The 19706-nt window shown below is 45.4% G+C and overlaps 1 protein-coding gene across 1 annotated transcript; it reads left to right on the top strand.

Annotated features, from left to right (window-relative positions):
• The first annotated feature begins 5499 nt into the window (after nt 1-5499).
• Nucleotides 5500-16978, top strand: GABARAPL2 (GABA type A receptor associated protein like 2). Its single transcript, XM_061172584.1, has 4 exons — nt 5500-5664; nt 6000-6055; nt 7204-7376; nt 16370-16978. Exons 1-4 carry the CDS (start codon nt 5631-5633, stop codon nt 16458-16460), a joined length of 354 nt encoding a protein of 117 aa, XP_061028567.1. The 5' UTR covers nt 5500-5630; the 3' UTR covers nt 16461-16978.
• Nucleotides 16979-19706: the final 2728 nt, after the last annotated feature.

The raw sequence follows: 19706 nt of genomic DNA, 5'->3' as shown, positions 1-19706 counted from the left end.
AATTTTTTTTTAACATGGTCAATAGCCAAGTTCTTCATCAAAAGGATCACATTGCAGTTCCAAGAAATAGTATGAGGTTTGTGCTCAGAATGGAGTCCAGTAGTAGATGCTCCTATTTTGAAGGCAACCTAGAAGGGTTTTTTTCCTTCCTTGCTAAGTTTAGTGAATATCGCTTATCTCATATAGATTAAAAATTAAATAGAAAAAAAATTTTTCCTTCTGATAAGAACTCCTAGGATTTACTCTTTCATATATAACAGAGCAGTGCTAATTATCTTTATCATGTTGTACATTACATCCCTAGTACTTATTTATCTTATAACTGTAAGTTTGTACCTTTTGACTGCCTTCATCCAATTCCCCCCTCCCTCCACCTTGCCTCTGATAACCACAAATCTGATCTCTTTTTTATGAGTTTGTTTTTGAAGTATAGTTGACCTACAACACTATGTAAGTTCCTGTTACACAACGTAGTGATTCAATATTTCTATACATTTCAAAATGATCACCACGATAAGTTTAGTCACCATAACCTAGAAGTGGGTTTCAGATGAAGAGAACAGCCGAGATCCTAACAACACAGAAAGAGGTCAAGACGTCCCATAAGGGAAAACTATTCAGGGCCCTTACCACAGTCCAAGGTGACAATGTAATCAGCCATAAGTCATTTTTTTGACATATCTGGTCTATTACCACTCATTTTTGCTTTAAAGCTTTTCTGGGGTGGCAACACAGCTCTTAAATACAACAACTGTTAGGCTTAAATCTATGTTATGATTCTGCCATTATACTGTATTTATGCTTTAAGTGAATGTCTTTCATTTATTTAAATAACCAGGGGACTTCCCTAGTGGTCCAGAGGTTAACACTGCACTCCCAATGCCAGTGGCTGGGGTTCAATCCCTGGTCGAGGAACTAGATCCCGTGTGCATTCTCCAACTAAGAGTTCACATGCTACAACTAAGAAGCCCACACACAGCAACTAAGAAGTCCACATGCCACAACTAATGATCCTGCATGCCGCAACTAAAGATGCTACAAGGAAGATCCCGAGTGCCGCAACTAAGACCCGGTGCAGCCAAGATAAAAAAATGAATATTAAAAAAAAAACCCATTAAAATAAAATTTAGAATAGATGGTTCTGATGTTGCTTCCTGAGGGTGGCTCTGCTGTGAGGAAGGAGGTGTTTGCCTTCAAAGCTCCTTCTTTCAGAAGGAAACACATGCTGTAGCTGGTGTCAGCTTAGTCACTGCTGAAACAGAGGTGACTACTAAGAATTTGGGTGTATGAAGTGCTTCAGCCTCCTCTGAGATGCCATGAGCTTTGCAAAAGTGTTTAATAATAACAGATACTAATATTTACTCTTTGCTTCCCTGATTTGAGGAAACTACTTTTTGTGGTTTTATTTCAATTCTTGACAGAATATTAAAATTTTTTTAGATGCTAAAGATTTGTCTATATTGTGTCATTTTCACACATTCTTGACTAAGAACTGACTTCTCAGTTTCCATTTCCATAATTTTCTCGTGTTTTATGCAATTTACCTCCAAGGACAAAGAAAGTCGTTCTCTAAAAACTATGCATTTTAATCATATTTTAGGGCTTCCCTGGTGGCGCAGTGGTTAAGAATCTGCCTGCCAATGCAGGGGACACCGGTTCGAGTCCTGGCCCGGGAAGATCCCACACGCCACGGAGCAACAAAGCCCCTGCGCCACAACTACTAAGCCTGCGCTCTAGAGCCTGTACTCTGCAAGAGAAGCCACGGCAATGACAAGCCCGCGCACCGCAACAAAGAGTAGCCCCCGCTCGCCGCAACCAGAGAAAGCCCGCGCACAACGACAAAGACCCAATGCAACCAAAAATAAATAAATAAAATTAAATTTAAAAAAATCGTATTCTACTCCTTTCTATAAGCGCCCATTCAGGGTCTGTTGAATCAGGTTAGAACTCCTGAATGTTTGCTTCAACACTTTCCAACATTTCTTTCACCTTGGCATTTATATCACCAAACCTCTGACTTCCGAGTTCCCTCTTCCAACTCCAGGCTTTGTTTCTATCTGTTAAGGAAAGTTTACACTTTGGAAAATGCACCCTTCTTTCTGAAACATAAGATTCACATTCTCTGTGAAGTCTTTTTTAAAATTTTTATTTATTTATTTATTTAGTCTGCATTGGGTCTTAGTTGCAGCACGTGGGATCTTTAGCTGCAGCATGCGGGCTCATAGTTGCGGCATGCGGACTTCTTAGTTGCTGCACGTGGACTCCTTAGTTGCAGCATGCATATGGATCTAGTTCCCCGACCGAGGATTGAACCCAGGCCCCCTACATTGGCAGCGTGAAGTCTTATCCACTGGACCACCAGGGAAGTCCCTCTGTGAAGTCTTTCTTGATAAGCCACACTTGGCTTTGTGTTGGCCCCCATTGTCCTAGCCATCCCTCAGTATCCATGTTCACATACCTTTCCAAGATTTGAAATTTACTCTCCATGTTTTACAAGTTGGTTAATGTGTAATTGCATATATGCATTATCCTGTTTCTCCTTCTGACTCACCTCGTCAACTAACAACCCTCTCAAGGAAGAGATCCAGTGTCCTTAGAACATTCAGTAAGCTAAATATAATGACCCAATAGGTAAAGAAGGTGATGCATATCATCAAGGCAGATCAGAGAAACCAGTTAGAATGGTGAACTGGAAAAGGACATCAAGAAGGTAGGTAAAGATAGAAGACAGACACTGCACATCATTGAGACCATCAGATGACATACATGCCTGTAAGCTGGTGAGCAGCGGATCTCTCCCCTGAGAAGTGTACTAAGTTCTTCCAGGTGCAAGCTGGTGTAGACATGCTTTGAACTAGGACACAATGGCCAGCTCTGTAAAGGGAAACAGGGGGTCTTCAGTCCAATTTCTATCTCCTTCACTGATTCACTATCAGATGGTGAATAACCATCTTCATTCCTCAGTGTTTAACTCTATTCGCAAAATAGGTATTTTCTTTTTTTTTTTTTTTTTTAAATTTTTTTTTGGTATTTTCATTTTTATATTCACTCTCTAGCAGATCTCTAGTTCGATAGCTTTAAATACTTCTCTTCTGAATTTGAGACTCATAGATCCATCTACCTACTCTACATCTTTACTTGGATGTGTCTCTTGGGCATCTTAATATAACCAAAACCAAACCCTTGCTTTCCCCCCCCAACCCCCCGCTGGCTCCACCCTATTCCAGTACACCAGTACATGGCAACTCCATTCTTCCAAAACCGTGACTTAGACTCATCTCTCATAACTCACATTCAATTGACCAGCAAATTTTGTTGGATCTACCTTCAAAATATATCTAGAACACAGCTGCTTCCCACCACCTCCACAGATAACGTCTTGGTCTAAACCAACAAAATCGTATACCTGGATTATCACAATAGCCTCTTAACTCTTTCCTTGCTTCCATCCTCAACCCCCTATAGTCTACTGTCTACACAGAAGCTAGCCTGATCACTTAAAAAGGAAAGTCATATCATGACACACTTTTTTTTTAACATCTTTATTGGAGTATAATTGCTTTACAATGGTGTATTAGTTTCTGCTTTATAACAAAGTGAATCAGTTATATATATACATATATCCCCATATCTCCTCCCTCTTGTGTCTCCCTCCCTCCCACCCTCCTTATCCCACCCTTCTAGCTGGTCACAAAGCACCGAGAGCTTATCTCCCTGTGCTATGGGACTGCTTCCCACTAGCTATCTATTTTACATTTGGTAGTGTATATATGTCCATGCCACTCTCTCACTTTGTCCCAGCTTACCCGTCCCCCTCCCCGTGTCCTCAAGTCCATTCTCTAGTAGGTCTGCGTCTTTATTCCCGTCTTGCCCCTAGGTTCTTCATGCATGTCACACTTCTTAAAACCCTCCACTGACTTCTCATTTCATTCTAAATAAAATCCAAAGTTCTTCAAATGGAATTCAAAGCTCAACTCACTTTTGTTCTAGATCCCTTTGATCTCACCTCCTAACACACACCCTCTTATTTATTCAGCTCCAGCCACAAGGGGTTCCTTCCTGTTCCTAGAATATGCCAAACCACTTTATCTAATATGCATTTGATCCCACACATCACTCTCTAGTCAAGTACCATGCTTTATTTTTCTAAACAGCACCTATCATTACCCAACATATATCTTTTTGTTTTATCCCACTAGAATGCAAATTCCATAAGAGCACAAGTGTTGTCTGTTCTGTTCACTGCTTTTCCCCAACACTTAGAACAGTGCTCCTATATGCAACAAGAATAATTTCTAGGTATGAAATTCAAAGGATTTTTCATTTCGTTAAAAACAGGCAAGAAACAAACACGGATTTTAGTTGCTCAGACACACAGTCTTAAAATATCAAAAATAATTTCAGAATAAAGCTAGATTCCACAACATCCATCAGGAGTTTCACCTGAGGAAATGATGAATGACAATGTTCAAACATACAGGCCTTTCAGATGCATCAGAATCACAAGCACGTGGCAAGGATCATGTGTCCCAATTAAGTGAATATCTTGTTACATATTCACCAGCTCATAAACAGATGATGAACCAGAGCAGACTGCCCTGATGACTCTTGGAGGAAGAAAGGAATGACATCACTGGAGACCCTGAAGGCATGTGCTCAGGCAGATGGCACACACACACACACAGCCTAGGCTGTGACTGCTGAAACCCATGCTGAATGGCAAAGAAACCCGTCTCATGACCAGCTATCAGGGGAATTCTCTGAGCCAGACAGTCACCTCTAACTCCTCTGCCAGTTAAGGCGAAGGGGCCTCTTTGTGATCAGTGTGATGTTACACTCCTCAAATGCGTAGTTATGATAGCTTTTCTTAAATGCTTATTCAAACATTTATCCGTGAATAAGGGAAGGAAATGGGATTTGTTTAAATTCAATTTCTAGGTCCAATGCAACCTATTATGGCTGTCCCCAATACTGAACCCCCGGGTTGTCATCAGTACCCCTCCCCATACAGTCCCCTCAAACTAGTCACGGCCTCCAGATTGGGCCCCGAATCTGTAACCACTCCAAACAATACTCCTCAAAGTGCCAACGCCCTAAATAGACCCCCTGCCATCACCAACCACCAGAGAACCCTCTTCTGTCATTCATACCTACAAAATCCCCCTGTTGTCACCAAGGCCCCAGGCAGATTTCCCTAATGAATAGTCCTCTATAAGAGCCCTATCCCATCAGCCAGACCCCCACTCACCCCTTCCCGTTACCAACGTCCACCGAGACCCCACTCCTGTTACCAGTTCTCGAATATCCCCTCCCCAGTCACCAATGTCCCTCACAGACATCTCTGTCACTAACTTCGTCACCCCCACTCCGCCGGCAGCCCCTCTCAGCGGCCTCTCCTGTCCCGCCCCTTGACATGCGGCCCCGCCCCTTGGCGCGGCGTCCCAGCGAGCGGCGCCGGAAGCTCCGCCTCCTGCAGGTTGCTAGGCTCCGGCAGCCGGAAGTCCCGCCTGCCGTGTAGTCGCCGCCGCCGCCGCTGCCGTCGCCGCCGTCGTCGTTGTTGTTGTGGTTGGTGCGCTGAGCTCCGCGGCTCCGAGAGCCGGCTGCATCCTTTCCCCGCTGCCGCCGCCGCCATGAAGTGGATGTTCAAGGAGGACCACTCGCTGGGTAAGCGCTCGGCCATTGGCCCCGCTGTGGGGGCTGGGGCGGCGGGTGGGCCCCCTCCCCCACTCGGGCCGCCCTGGGCTGGGCCCGGCGGGGCGGATGCCGCACTCTGGGCTCGGGTCGCCGAGGTCCCGGCACCCCGGGCGGCTGCCCACCCACCTCGCGCCGACCTCTGCGGCACCTTCCGGAACCAGTGGACCGGGGACCGAGGTTGCCGGGACGCCTGAACGAGGACCTGGGGCGTGCGCAGGTCACGGTGGGGAGGAGGGCCGGGGGCTCGGGAACCGGCCGGCCGGTCGGTCAGGCGCGACCGTCAGCCCGGTGCGTTTCTCCCATAGAACACAGATGCGTGGAATCTGCGAAGATCCGAGCGAAATATCCCGACCGGGTTCCGGTGAGTGGACTCCCCGTCCCCTCACCTCGCTGTCACCCCTGCTGTTTAGGACCCGTGATAGGGCCCTAGGCCATTCAACAGTTGACAAGTTTAGATTCCAGTCCCAGTTATAGTAGCAGATGGGCCAGACTGGGTAAGGGACCAGCTGGGGCCGGGGCGTGAGGGGCTTGAGTTGATGCTGTTCAGGATGCCTCAGTGCTGAATCTCCTGATCTAGGCCAGCGAGCTGTCTGCAGCCTCTGGGCTTCCCTAGACAATTATGTAAGAAACGATGTTCTAGGACGGGGCAACAGGTCACAGCCACTTTTGGGAATGGTGGTGGAGGGAGACTTTCACTTTGGTCTTGGAAGTGGTACTTTAGTCTCAGGACATTGATCTTGAACTTTGAGCCTCCATCTTTACCTGACTTCTAGTTCCCTTTTCTCACTCTGATCCTGTCATCCTTTCCTGACCCAAAAAATCTGAGAAGCCACTTCTAGTGGCTTGTGTTTAATCAATGATACTTATCCTGTATTTATCCCATGGTAGGGGAGATAGTTTCTGTAACCCTTATTTATTTTTAAGGACATCCAGGCCTGTTATTGTAGCTTATTGCTTGTGAACAGTTTCTTTGGGGGAGGGGGCAGGAGGGATAAATTTGAAACTTAATTCAGAGAGAAGCAACAGGCCAAGTGAAGAGCTTCGTTCTTGGCTGGCTGGGCTTGCCAGTCATTCCCATTAGTCCATCCATTCTCATTTCCTGTGTTCTTGAGATCTTAATTCCCCTGTAGTGTGAAGGCAGATCCATTCTGGGGTCCAGCCTGGAGTAACAGGCTGTAGAGGAAACCCTCACCAGATATTTTCGAGTCTGCCCAGACAAAATGTTGAAAAGCTTTGTAGTGAGGCCTGTGTTTCTCTTATGCATGCTGAGATCAGGGATGAGAAATATAATAGTTGACCACAGAAAAGCACTTACCGTTTCCCTATAACACATTTATATCAGTTCTTAACCTCCAGAGTGTGTGGTTTATTAAATCAAGGGCATATTTTCTCATGTTATGCAGTTTCCCACCCACCTGCTTGCCCACACGCTGTTCATCAGCTCTCCAACAATGCAGGGCCAGAGCCTCACATTAGAAATCTAGTCCTGACCTTTCTTTGCTTTCGCAGGTGATTGTGGAAAAAGTCTCAGGCTCTCAGATTGTTGACATTGACAAACGGAAGTATCTGGTTCCATCTGACATCACTGTGGCTCAGTTCATGTGGATCATCAGGAAAAGGATCCAGCTTCCTTCTGAAAAGGCAATATTCCTGTTTGTGGATAAGACAGTCCCACAGTCCAGGTGAGAGCTGTTTACTGGTATTGGCCATCTGCTTGATTGCTTACAGAACTCAAAACTTTGGAGGTCTGAAAACTCTTAGAGGTCCTGACGAGAAATCTGATTTTTGTGCTCCCTGACATCAGGAGTTCAAGGAAAACAAGAAAGGGCTTCAATAGGTGGGTGTGCGCTTTGGGTTAAAAAAACAGAACAAGGCCTGGACTTTAAAAAAAAAAAGAAATGATGAAATTTATCCTCAGACACCCAAGAATCCTTTTAAATAGTTCAGGACTTAATTAGGCTTAAGCTATCAGTAGAACTGAAGCCTGAAATGAGGTTTTCTCCAAATGATCCATGAAATAAGTCCTGTCGTTCTTCCCCAGGAGCTTGTGGGCCCTGCTGAGGCTCAGCTCCAGTTAATGACCCTGCCTGCTTGCTCGCTTTCCAGGCTCAGCTCTGGCCACTGTGAGAGTACCCTGAGAGCAGCTGCCTGATCCTCAAGTACGTGGAAATGGCTGCTGGCCAGCAAAGGGCTCTGAGGTCTCTTTACAGACTTACACCTCTCTTGGTACCACCTGCTCTGACTTTCAGAGTAACCACCCCTTTCTCTTGCTCTTGTGCTGCCTGGAAGCAATCTTTGGGATAACTTGGGGCCTGAATCTAGGCAGGGGCATTACAGTTCCCTTCTAGGTAGTTGACAGTCTGGCTTTAGTCCTCTGTGGAAAGAGGAAGATTTTCTGGCTCAGTCTGTATCCCTGGTCAGTCCTTTCCTATTACTGATTTGAGTACTTCTAGGTCCTTCCTCCGAATGTGAATTCCTGGCTGCATCTCATCTTAGTGACCCAAACTAAGTTTCATTTGTTATCCCTCCAAAAATAGTACTTCTGAAGCTAAGGCTTTAAGAACTCCTGGGAACTAGCCCAATGTGGCCAAAATATGTTTCTTTTGAAAATCCTTGAAAGCTCCAGAAGAGGCCTAAGCCAAATTCTAGTCCTTTTCCTATGAAAGGTAGACAACTCTGGCTACTTTTTTTAAAAATTAATTAATTAATTTATTTATTTTTGGCTGTGTTGGGTCTTCGTTTCTGTGCGAGGGCTTTCTCTAGTTGCGGCAAGCGGGGGCCACTCTTCATCGCGGTGCGCGGGCCTCTCACTGTCGCGGCCTCTCTTGCTGGGAGCACAGGCTCCAGACGCGCAGGCTCAGTAGTTGTGGTGCACGGGCCTAGTTGCTCCGTGGCATGTGGGATCTTCCCAGACCAGGGCTCGAACCCATGTGCCCTGCATTGGCAGGCAGATTCTCAACCACTGCGCCACCAGGGAAGCCCCTCTGGCTACTTTTTGGTCTGATTTTCTCTTTCCCAGTCTCTACCACCTCCACCTCCTGGTGTTTGGCAGAGGATAAGGGAGAAATGGAAGGTTCTTCCGTTAGGCCAAGGTTCTGCCTAATGGGTGCCATTGGTCTGCTTACAGCTGTAGCTCAGGAAGCTGTGGTGTTGCCAGGGGTGATCTGGTCATCCCATTGGGCTCTCCCAGGCTTCCTTCGCAGGCCTCTGGGCAGCGTGGTGCTGGGCACACTCTTCACCAGGGCAGGCTGGTGAAGCCCTGGGCATCTGTGGTCACTCTCCGCTTCCCTTCAGGTAGTGGGGGAGGTAAATCTTCATTCATGCCACCTGCAACTTCTGCAACTCCTTGGCGGCCCTATGTTTTCTCCTTCCCGGTGGTGGCTTCTTATGGGAGGAAGTAGGTGACTAGGACCTGTGGCATTGAGTTTTATTTTCCTCGATTCTGATCCTCTGATACTTCTTGAAAGAAATGAAGCAGGCTTCTGGAGACATTAAGATTACGTTATCTAGCAATTAAAATGGCTGCAGATTTTAACTAATGCCGTCTCCCCCATTATCCCTGAAATATAAATAGAATTGGAAATGAAAAGTGATTCTCAGGGCAGCAGAGGCTGCTTCAGGGCCATTTTCTCTCTAAGTTTTATTTGCCTTTCCAACCTGGTAAGAATCCTCCCTAAAACAGATTACACCAGTGACCCAAGTCACTAACCAGCCCCTCTGCCCAGGCTCTTCAGCGCCTTTGGACACAGTTAATGACTTCCTGCCCCATATTTAATGTACCAGTTCTTTGTTTGTTTGGGTGTTTTATTCTTAAAAACAAATTTGCTTATAAACAAAAGAGGCATGTGACATCATTGGCCTTTATGCAACTGATGGCTGCACAAACAAAATTGCCAGTCTCCTTCCTAAAGCTACTGTTTGACTCAGTGTCGCCATTTTCTCCCCAAGGCAGTAGCAGCCTCTTTCTTAGCACTTTCCAGCCTCCTTAGGGAAGCATGGAGCCTCCTTTAACCTTCAGCCAGTGCTTGCAGCCTTTGGAGAGTGGCTGGGGAAATCAGAGTTGAGAAAGGATGAGCCCTCCCCCATCCCATAACAGACAGATCTACACAAGGATAACTTACATCTTGAGGCTGAGTGAAAGTAACTTCATTTATTCCTGCCTTGGAGCGGAACTTTGGGAGAGTGTTCTGGAACACAGGCGACCATCATGTAAAATAACGTGATTGAGTAGTTAGTATTAAATATTGATTCTAGAAATAGAGACAGAAGCAAGTCTCAAAGAGTTTTACTTTCAAAATTCTGAGTTCTCTTTTTTTTAAAAAGGGGAGATCTCAACTGCCTTTTCCCATTTCCCATTGAAAAGTTGAATTCTCTGCCTAGGTGCCTGCATCCAGAATTGGGCCAGAAACGAAGGGAAAACTATGCCTTGGTGCAGACAGGACTTGAGAAAGAATATCAGTGTATGTTTCCCAGTCACGGCTTTAGAGGGGAACCCAGACCTGGCAGTGGTGCCCACCTTTTGGTCTTTGTTTAGAGCACAGATAAGAGCCTTCTTAATCCCCTGTCTAAAATAGAAACAGGAGTATATTATAAAATAAAATATATCTAAGATGTTATAACTTGGGAATGTTACATTGGGAAATATGCTGTTTAGTTGCTCCTGGCTCTTAAAGAGGTACTAAGTAAAAGAAGTTGTGATGTCTTACAGTCCAAACTTCATTTAGAAAGGTGCTTAAATTAAGCACATTTGATCATTTCTGGGTAAATACCTCATCAAGAGCATGGTTTATCTTAACAGTGGAATAGAGTTTATATCAGAGAAAAATCTGATAAAAGGAATAAGCAGTAGTTAATTTTTGTATTTTAGAATCTTGGGCAGCCTTTAGGGCCGTGTTAACTTTCACTCTGAGGCCCGTGCCTTTCCAGGATCCACAGCAGTGGCCGTTGTCCTCCCAGTTCACCCCACTCACCCTCCCCCTGCTGGGAAAGAGATAAATCCAGATCCAGTGGAAGCACGTGTGCCGCAAAGCAGATGGATGGCCGGGTGGCCCATCAGCCCAGCCAATTCCTGAGTCAGGCTGGATCCCACAGCCTCCACAGCCTGACCTTGGTTGGGGCCAAGGGAAGGTTGTGCAGGGGTAGGGCATCCACACGGTTCTAGGTCAGCCTCCCCCAATTCGTAGGCTGTTGAGCAGCTTGAAACTAGTTTGCCCTCAGCAGCATGGCCATTCCTGGATGTGGATCCTTCTGAAAAGTGCCTTTATTATTGGTTAGTTTGTCTAGACCGGTTTGATCTTGAATGGAGGTGTAGGGGACAGGGTTTCAGGGGGCAATTTAGGTTCATTTCACTCAGTACTTCAGGGTCCCACCATACCTTTAGCTTGGCTCCATGGCTTAAATCTGCCATTGGCTTTCCCATTTCTTTCCTTGTCAGACTCAGAGCTTAAAGCAGTCCCCCACCACCACCGCTCAGCGGCCTCCTTGGATGAGTGTGTGTAATACTTGTTGCCGCAATAGGGACTGGGGGCCATCTTTGGGTGTCTTCAGCAGCCAGTAACTTCGGCGGGAAGCCTTGGAGTTTCAGTGCTGCTCATGAATTGTCAGGGAATCCAGCTTAGCCTGACAGATGCATTAGAGCAGCCTCTTTGCTTTCAGATCCTCTGGTGCTCCAGTAGTGGCCCACCTGGTGCTGTGTGGCTTGGGCCTCTGTGAATTCTGAGCCCGACTTTTCAGAGGTGTACAGAACTTGTCCTAAAGGAAACACCAGCCTTCTGCTGTACGCTGCCTGCTGAAAAGGGGCACGTTTTGCATCCCTGCCCTTCCACTTGGCTATTCTTTTTTTTTTTTTTTTTTAAATTATTTTGTGTCCCTCATGACTTTTTTTCAAAGAGGGCTCTTTTTTTTTTTTTTTACTTAATTTAATTAAATTAATTAATTTATTTTTGGCTGCGTTGGGTCTTCATTGCTGTGTGCGGGCTTTCTTTAGTTGCGGTGAGCGGGGGCTACTTTTTGTTGAGGTGTGCGGGCTTCTCATTGGAGTGGCTTCTCTTGTTGCGGAGCACGGGCTCTAGGTGCGGGGGCTTCAGTAGTTGTGGCACGTGGGCTCAGTAGTTGTGGCTTGCGGGTTTAGTTGCTCCGCAGTATGTGGGATCTTCCCGGACCAGGGCTCAAACCCGTGTCCCCTGCATTGGCAGGCAGATTCTTAACCACTGCGCCACCAGGGAAGCCCTTGGCTATTTTTTTTTTTTCTTTTTCTTTTTTTTTGGCTTGGCAACCTGCACCCCACTCCACAAGAACCAAGCCTGACCCAGCGTGGCCTTGAGCGCTGCCGCCTCACCAGACCCTCTCTCCCGTTTTCCCTCCTACCGCCCGGGATCCAGTTTCCCTCCTGCCGCCTCAGCCGTCAGCGACAGCGACACCCACTCCTCCCCTCCCGCGGCTCCCTGCGCCAGGTCGCCACACAAGACAGCGGGTAACCGCCTTGGCTATTCTTTTAATGGGACTTTTTCTTTTTAATTTATTTTATTATTTCTGGCTGCATTGAGTCTTCGTTGCTGCATGTGGGCTTTTCTCTAGTTGCGGTGAGTGAGGGCTACTCTTCGTTGCGGTGCGCGGGCTCATTGCGGTGGCTTCTCTTGTTGTGGAGCACGGGCTCTAGGCACGCGGGCTTCGGTAGTTGTGGCACGCGGGCTCAGTAGTTGTGGCATGTGGGCTCTAGAGCGCAGGCTCAGTAGTTGTGGCGCACGGCCTTAGTTGCTCCATGGCATGTGGGATCCTCCCGGACCAGGGTTTGAACCCGTGTCCCCTGCATCGGCAGGCGGATTCTCAACCACTGTGCCACCAGGGAAGCCCCTTAATGGGACTTTTAAAAAAAGTATTTTTAAACTATATTTGTAGCCCTGCTCTTTTTTAGCTCCAGACCAAGTTATTCTGACTCTGTATGTGTGTGGCCTGATCCCACAAGTGCTGTTTTTGAATTATACTGTACAGATGCGCCAGTCTTCTTTCTCGACACCTAGGGAAGCCTTGGAATCGGGCGTTCAGTCACGGGCTGCTGACTGGAGCGTTTAGCTCCCAGTGTTGAGCATTGTCAGTTTTCAAGTTCCTGCCCAAGGGATACCCTGAGTATAAGGACATGGTGCTGCTGCCAACTAAACAGAGTTTCCACATGACACTGCGTGGCAGAGAAAAGGAGAACAGTGAAAGTGCTCTTAAAATCATTGGGCATAGCCATCTAATTGTAAAATTACAGGATCTGAAGGACCTGCTGCTCAATGTGTGATACAGAAGCTGGCAGCAGTGGCCTTCCCTGGGAACTTGTTAGATAGAAATGTAGAATCTCATCCTTGACCCAGACCTTCAGAATCAAAACAGGCACTTTAACAAGACATCCAGGTGATTCCCTATGCATGTTTGTATGTGTGAGAAGCGCTATTCTAAGGGAGGTCTTCACAGAAGGTACAAGAATGCTGACATTAGGTCATTAGATCTAGTTGTGTATTCACATGGAGGCAGCACAACTTGGTGGTAAGAATGTCTCCTAGCTTTGTGATCTGGCATGAATTATTTAACCCCTCTGTGCCTCACTTTTATTATCTGAACTATGGATTATGATTGTACCTGCCTCCTAAGATTGTTCTGAGGGTAAAGAGTTAATACATGTAATGCACTTAAAACAAGTGCTTGGCACATAGTGTTTGCTATTATAATTAGAATTTTTATGATCAGCCTTTATAGCTGCTAGGGCACTGTTAAATTTATAAACCCAAGTTTTACTTAAAAGACAATGGAATCTGAAGACAGAAAGCCACATGATTATGGGTCCTCCTCCCCCAACCCCGTCAGAGTCTCACAGCCTGCCTTAGACAGTAGTCGTTCTGTGGTCATTGTTCACTGCAGACAACGTTCAGAGTCTGGGGTTTATAAAGCTCCTCAAGTATTTCTAACTCAGCAGCAGGATTTAGAGTCACTGCCCTTGGGCTTGTAACTTGCTAGGAGAAGAGCAGAACTTAGTCTGGCAGATGGAACCAAACTTGACAGGCATCAAGGCGTGGCTGCCGCCTTTGAATTGCACACAGTGTCTGCTCCTTCCAAACCCCTTTGGTAATGGTAGTGGGGAGATTGTAGTTCAGGTCTTATCAAGGTCACCCTGGACACTTGTACCAAGCGGGGCAAAGAGAGTTGTGGCAATAGCGGTAGCTCTTTTCCCCTTTGCCTCATTCTGAGGATTCTCAGGGAAAAGCTGGGTTCCTCGGGGCATTCCTAACCACCAGGGTAAAAGTCTTCTTGAGAGACCCCGCTACTTGTTCAAGCCCTTTGCTAGTTGCTGGCTCTTCACTCCACTTCCTGGCTTGCTCTACTTCCTAATCCCATGCTTTTAAAGATAAGCATCTCCAAAACAAACAAACAAAGACAAGCATCTCTCCCTCTGGCAAAGGGATTGTTTCTCAACTTGGCTGCATATGGAATCATCTTGGGCATTTTTTTTTTTTTAATATATTTATTTATTTTTGGCTGCGTTTGGTCTTTGCTGCTTCGCGTGGGCTTTCTCTAGTTGCGGTGAGCGGGGGCTACTCTTCGTTGCGGTGCGCAGGCTTCTCATTGCGGAGGCTTCTCTTGTTGGCGGAGCATGGGCTCTAGGCACACAGGCTTCAGTAGTTGTGGCATGTGGGCTCAGTAGTTGTGGCGCACGGGCTTAGTTGCTCCACGGCATGTGGGATATTCCCGGACCAGAGTTCGAACCCGTGTCACCTGAATTGGCAGGCGGATTCTTAACCACTGTGCCACCAGGGAAGTCCCCATCCTGGGCATTTTAAAACTTACTGATGCCTGGGTCCTACCTGCAGAGATTCTGATTTAATTGGTCTGGGGTGGGGCATGTATTTCAAGCTCCCCATTGTTTCTGCTGTGCAGCTGAGGTTGAGACCTACCTACCACCCACCACAGGTGTTCTCATGGGCACGGGTTCCTCCCTCTACCCGCTGCCCCCCAAGTCCTCACATGTTCCAGGGCAGTGTGGTCAATAGAAATGGCATGTGAGACACATATGCAATCCAAAATTCTCTAGTAGCCACATTAAAAAAGAAAAAGAAACAGGTGAAATTAATTTTAATAGTATTTTTTTTTATCTTATATATCCAAAATGGCATCATTTCAACATGTAGTCAAAATTGAGATATTTTACATCTTTTTTTTCATACTCTGATACTTTGAAATCTTGTGTATGTTTTACACTTACAGCACATAGCAATTCAGATGAGCCACATTTCAGGTGCTGAACATAGTGGCGACTGCATTGGACAGCAGAAATATAGGACATTTCTGTCACAGAAGAAATTTCTAGTGGACAGTGCTGTTTCAGGGAGTCCTTATTTTACAAATTCCAGTTAGATCCTCGCAGGAAGCACGATTTTATTGTACAAGATGCCAGTGACAGGCCATTTTGTATTCATACTCATCCACTCCTACGTTATTACTAGTTCTCATCTACCCACACAGCCGAACCAGCTAAGCTTGAAAATGGGCAGGGAGAGTAGGAAAGGAGAAAAACTCCCTTTTATAAATGTGGTCTGCATTCCTGTTTACATGGTGGTGCCATACAGCTGCCAGGAGCATAGCAGCAGCATGGGGCAGTCTTTGCTTCACCAGCTTGAGGCCTCCGACCCCTCTTTATCTACCCTCTGGCCCTTGTTCTCCTGAGTCCTGCATTTAAGACCTGTCCGGGCTTAGTGACCTCTGTCATCTCGAGCCGGCTCTCAGACTGCTTTGTCCGTGCTGGTTCTGGTTGACCCCACCACGCATGGTCATGCTGAGGTTTAGCACATGTCTGCACCTCCTGCTTATCTCTAATAGAGCAGTCATGTGGCCAGAGCTCACCTGGGGCTCCAGGTGTTACTAGTCTTACTCTGGAGCCAGTGCAGCTCACCTTCATGGCAGAGAACTAGATTAGGTCTCTGCTGCAGTCTGTTTTACTGCTAAGGGAAAGCCAGCTCTCCCACCCACACATGTTTAGTTTGAGCAATATCTATTTCTGGAGGGTTCTTAGGAAGCTTGGGCAGGACTTCTTTGGATCCCAGATATGAGAGCTTTTTGCATTACGTGTGAGGAGAGTAACTTCCCTTCGATGACGCCGATGCAGATCTCTGGGGCACAGGGTTTCTGGCGGGGCGAGCTTCCACAGGAATCAGCCCACTAATTCTTTATCATGTTAGGTACGAATTATAAATCTTCAAATAGACCAGCCCTGAGGAGAGGAAAGCACAAGTACTCTTCCTTACCTTTGTCTCTCACCCACACAGGGATGGGCCTCTTAGACTCTTATTTTGCTAATAGCTTTTCTCCCTTGCCCCCAGCATTCAGAAAGCATTGTGAAAGCACTAACCAGTACTAACCAACCACATCCACCCTAGGAGTTAGAGCTGGCTTCTGAAGGAATACCTTGGTGTGAGGGTGAGTCAAATGGCCTTGCCTCGGGACAGGAGGATGGAGGTTGATTCTAGTCTTATCTACTGATTCCCAGAGGCCGAATTACTTTTTACCACCTACCACCAAAGGTGTGACATAGTAGCTAGTTTAAGTAGTGAAATTCCTTATCCTCAAGCCATCTTTCTCCCAACACCTAGACTCAGTAATCAGACCCAATTCTCAATGTTGTTTTTTGTTTTTCTCTTTCAAGCCTAACTATGGGACAGCTTTACGAGAAGGAAAAAGATGAAGATGGATTCTTGTATGTGGCCTACAGTGGAGAAAACACTTTTGGCTTCTGAGGGCCAGTGCTGGGCTGGGTGCACCATTCCTGCTTGTGTATCTTGTAAATAGCTGGCCATTTTCAGTTACTATACCAGAACCTCTTAACATAGACCTATCAGTGCATTTGTAACTGGATTTATTTCTTAATATATTGGAAGGTTTTGTTTCCTTAGACTAGTAAATTATCATACAGAGTTTTATTTTGAGTTTTTCTTTTTGTGCACTGTCCTCATGGCTATACTCTCCAGGGAACTTGTTCCTCTGGGAATCTTATTTAATGAAGATATTTCCATATTGAAGTGAGGTAGGTGGGAATTAAAATGAAAGGGAGGGAGATGATGCATTTATTCTCGATTATGTTTGAAGTGTTAGATGGCTAAGTATTAAAAGCATCCAAATTAAATCCTTAGCAATCAGAACACTTGCTTCACTAGATTTTGCCAACTGCCAATCATGTTGGACTGAGCTAATCTGTTCCTCTTTCTGAAACTATTAAGGTAAATAATTAACAATAAAACTTCCTCTTATAAAGGCATTGCAGTGTGACCATGTCCTTTATTCACCTTCTTATAAGTGGGTCAGAGAAGTAGCTCCTACGTCTGCCAGGCTAGGAGGAGGATTTGTGGGGCCCATGGCAGCACAGCTGGGCACAGGAAGCAGTGGCCTGTGTCATGAGGAGGGAACTTTTTTTTTTAAGTGGTTAATATAGTCACATGGTTCAGATGTCAAGTCTCTCTAAAAAGGTATACATCGAGAAGTCCTTCTCCCACCACTGTTTTCTGATTACCCTAACCCTCCACTTTTTGGGAAACTACTTGTACTGGCATCTTGTTTCTTTTCAGAGTTTGTTTTTGGAAGTTCAATTAAATATGAATATATGTCCAAAATGTTTTTTTCTTATACAAAAGAGAACACATTATATCTATACTTAAGTACACTGCTTTTTTTTAAACAGTATATCCTAGTGATCTTTCCATATCAGTTCATAGAAAGCCTTTTAATTTATTTTAGTATTGCATTATGTGGATATATCATTATTACTGAAACTGAGCAGGACCCTGTGGGGCTCCTGGGCACAGAAGCCTTTCCGTGTCCCCCGTTTCTTGTAGGGAATAGACTCCAGCCTCCATGACCTTCCCTGAGTTCCAAAGGGCAGATTCAAACAGTTGCTAATCAATCAGGGAAGGGAGGGGATGCAGAGACAAGGTGGTAGGAGCAGCCAAGAAACAATAGTGTAGCCTTGGGGCAGGGTCCTGGTTCCAGGTCAAGGGGTATACATAACATCTTTGAGCTCTTTACAGAACTAAAACTCCCAACAAATGGAAGATGTTAGCATTCTTCATTCCAGAGAAGACCACCTGAGGCCAGATTAAAGGAACCAGAGAAGCTTATCAAGAGACCACCTGAGGCCTGGGACTGCCCTGGTGGTCCAGTGGCTAAGAGGGGACCTGGGTTCGATCCCTGGTCAGGGAACTAGATTCCCCCATGCCTCAACTAAAGATCCCGCGTGCCGCAACTAAGACCCAGAGCAGCCAAATAAATAAATATTTAAAAAAAAAGAGAGAGACCACCTGAGGCCAGATTAAGGGAAACAGAGAAGCTCAGTAGGAGGAGACCACCTTGAGGCCAGATTAAAGGGATGCAGGCCCTGCACACACCCTAATCTTATCGGCAACTCTGCCCATTGCTATAAAACTCCTCACCAAATCCCCCTGGGGTTGGGATACACAGTTTTCGAGGCGCGAGCCCACTGTGTCCCCCTTTGCTTGGCAAAGCAATAAAGCTTTTCTGCGTCACCCAAAACTCTTGTCTCCGAGATTGAATGCAGCACTGGTGCACAGAGGCTGAGTTTTCAGCAACATTCCTAACTAGTGCCCTATTAACGGCATTTGGGTGGTTTGCAGTCTTTTACTATTACATACTGTGTTGGAATGATAACCATACACGTATAGCCTGTATATGTACCTGCATTCATGGTGCTGCTTTTCAACCACTTTCTACAAATGAAGATTCAGATTTTTCCAGGCCATACATTTTATGATTTCTCACAAATTAGATGTGTAGGCTTGCCACTACACAGATGCATCTAAAAGGAAATGCTTATTTACTTCCCTAAGTCTTCCCCAGACAGACTGTGGCTGGAGGCTAGAGCCATTACACAGACCATCAGAATAAAGAAACCAGGTATCATCCAGGGATCTAAGAACATGTAGTTAAAATGACTATCCAATTTTCTACTGGGGAAGGAACAAAGAGATTTAACTTCATCTTTACCAAATTATGTAAGCAATCCCTCCAAGTACTCTACTAATGTCAGCTTTCCAGATGGGATCAGAAAGCCAACTGTTTTTCTTTTAAAAGTAGTTTATAGTTAGCATTTATTGAGCACTCACTAGATATACCACATAATTTACATACATTGTTGCAATTAATCTTCAAAAAGCCCTTACGAGATAGTGTCATTCTTGCAGCCAGCCACACTGCTACGGAGTGGCAGAACTGAGACTCCAAACTTGAGATTTAAGAGAAAAGACATAGCTGGCAGTGTCATTTTGTGATTTTTTTTTTCTTCTTCTATTTACAGTGTGTCTCACACTGTGCTACACACTGGGGCAAATATGAATAAAGCATTACCCCCTACTCCAGGAGCTTACAGTCTGGTGGTAACCAACACATAAACATTACAAAGCACTGTTGTAAGTGGTATGTAGAAAGTATTATTGGAACAGAGGAGAGAATAACTGTTACCTATAAAAACTTAAAGCAGCCTTATTTGTAATATGAGTCAATAAAAATGGATTTGTTAATATTGCTTTTAAAATGCAACAGATGAGTGAAGGTTTAAAAAAAAAAAAAAAAGGGAATTCCTTGGCAGTCCAGTGGTTAGGACTCCGCGCTTTCACTGCCGAGCGCCTGGGCTCAATCCTTGGTCGGGGAACTAAGATCCCACAAGCCACGCAGTGTGGCCAAAAAAAAAAAGTTGCATGTAGTCTCCCCCGACTCTAGTCTGTAACAGACACTAGTAAGATTTTACAGATGAATTTTATCAAACTATGTAAGGAACCTTTAATCCTTTCTTAAAATTTCAGAGATTAGGAAAAGGGAATAATCAAAAATTAATTTTGAGACAAAATCTCAATGGCCAAAACTTTATGAGAAAAATTATACATTGATCTCATCAACATAGAAAAATCCTAAATATTAGTAAATAAAATTCAGTAGTATACCAAAACAATCATGACCGGGTAGCGCTTAGCCCAAGA

The sequence above is a fragment of the Eubalaena glacialis genome, chromosome 18 (genome assembly GCF_028564815.1).
Source record: "Eubalaena glacialis isolate mEubGla1 chromosome 18, mEubGla1.1.hap2.+ XY, whole genome shotgun sequence".
NCBI lineage: Eukaryota > Metazoa > Chordata > Mammalia > Artiodactyla > Balaenidae > Eubalaena > Eubalaena glacialis.
The sequence above is the reverse complement of the archived record's forward strand: the minus strand, read 5'-3'. Positions and strand labels throughout refer to the sequence as shown.

Excerpts from the sequence above, each read along its gene's own strand:
- GABARAPL2 (XM_061172584.1), top strand. The coding sequence starts at position 5,631 with ATGAAGTGGATGTTCAAGGAGGACCACTCGCTGG. Across the intron at positions 6,056-7,203 it reads AATATCCCGACCGGGTTCCG|GTGATTGTGGAAAAAGTCTC; the intron begins GTGAGTGGACTC and ends TTGCTTTCGCAG. Across the intron at positions 7,377-16,369 it reads AAGACAGTCCCACAGTCCAG|CCTAACTATGGGACAGCTTT; the intron begins GTGAGAGCTGTT and ends TTCTCTTTCAAG.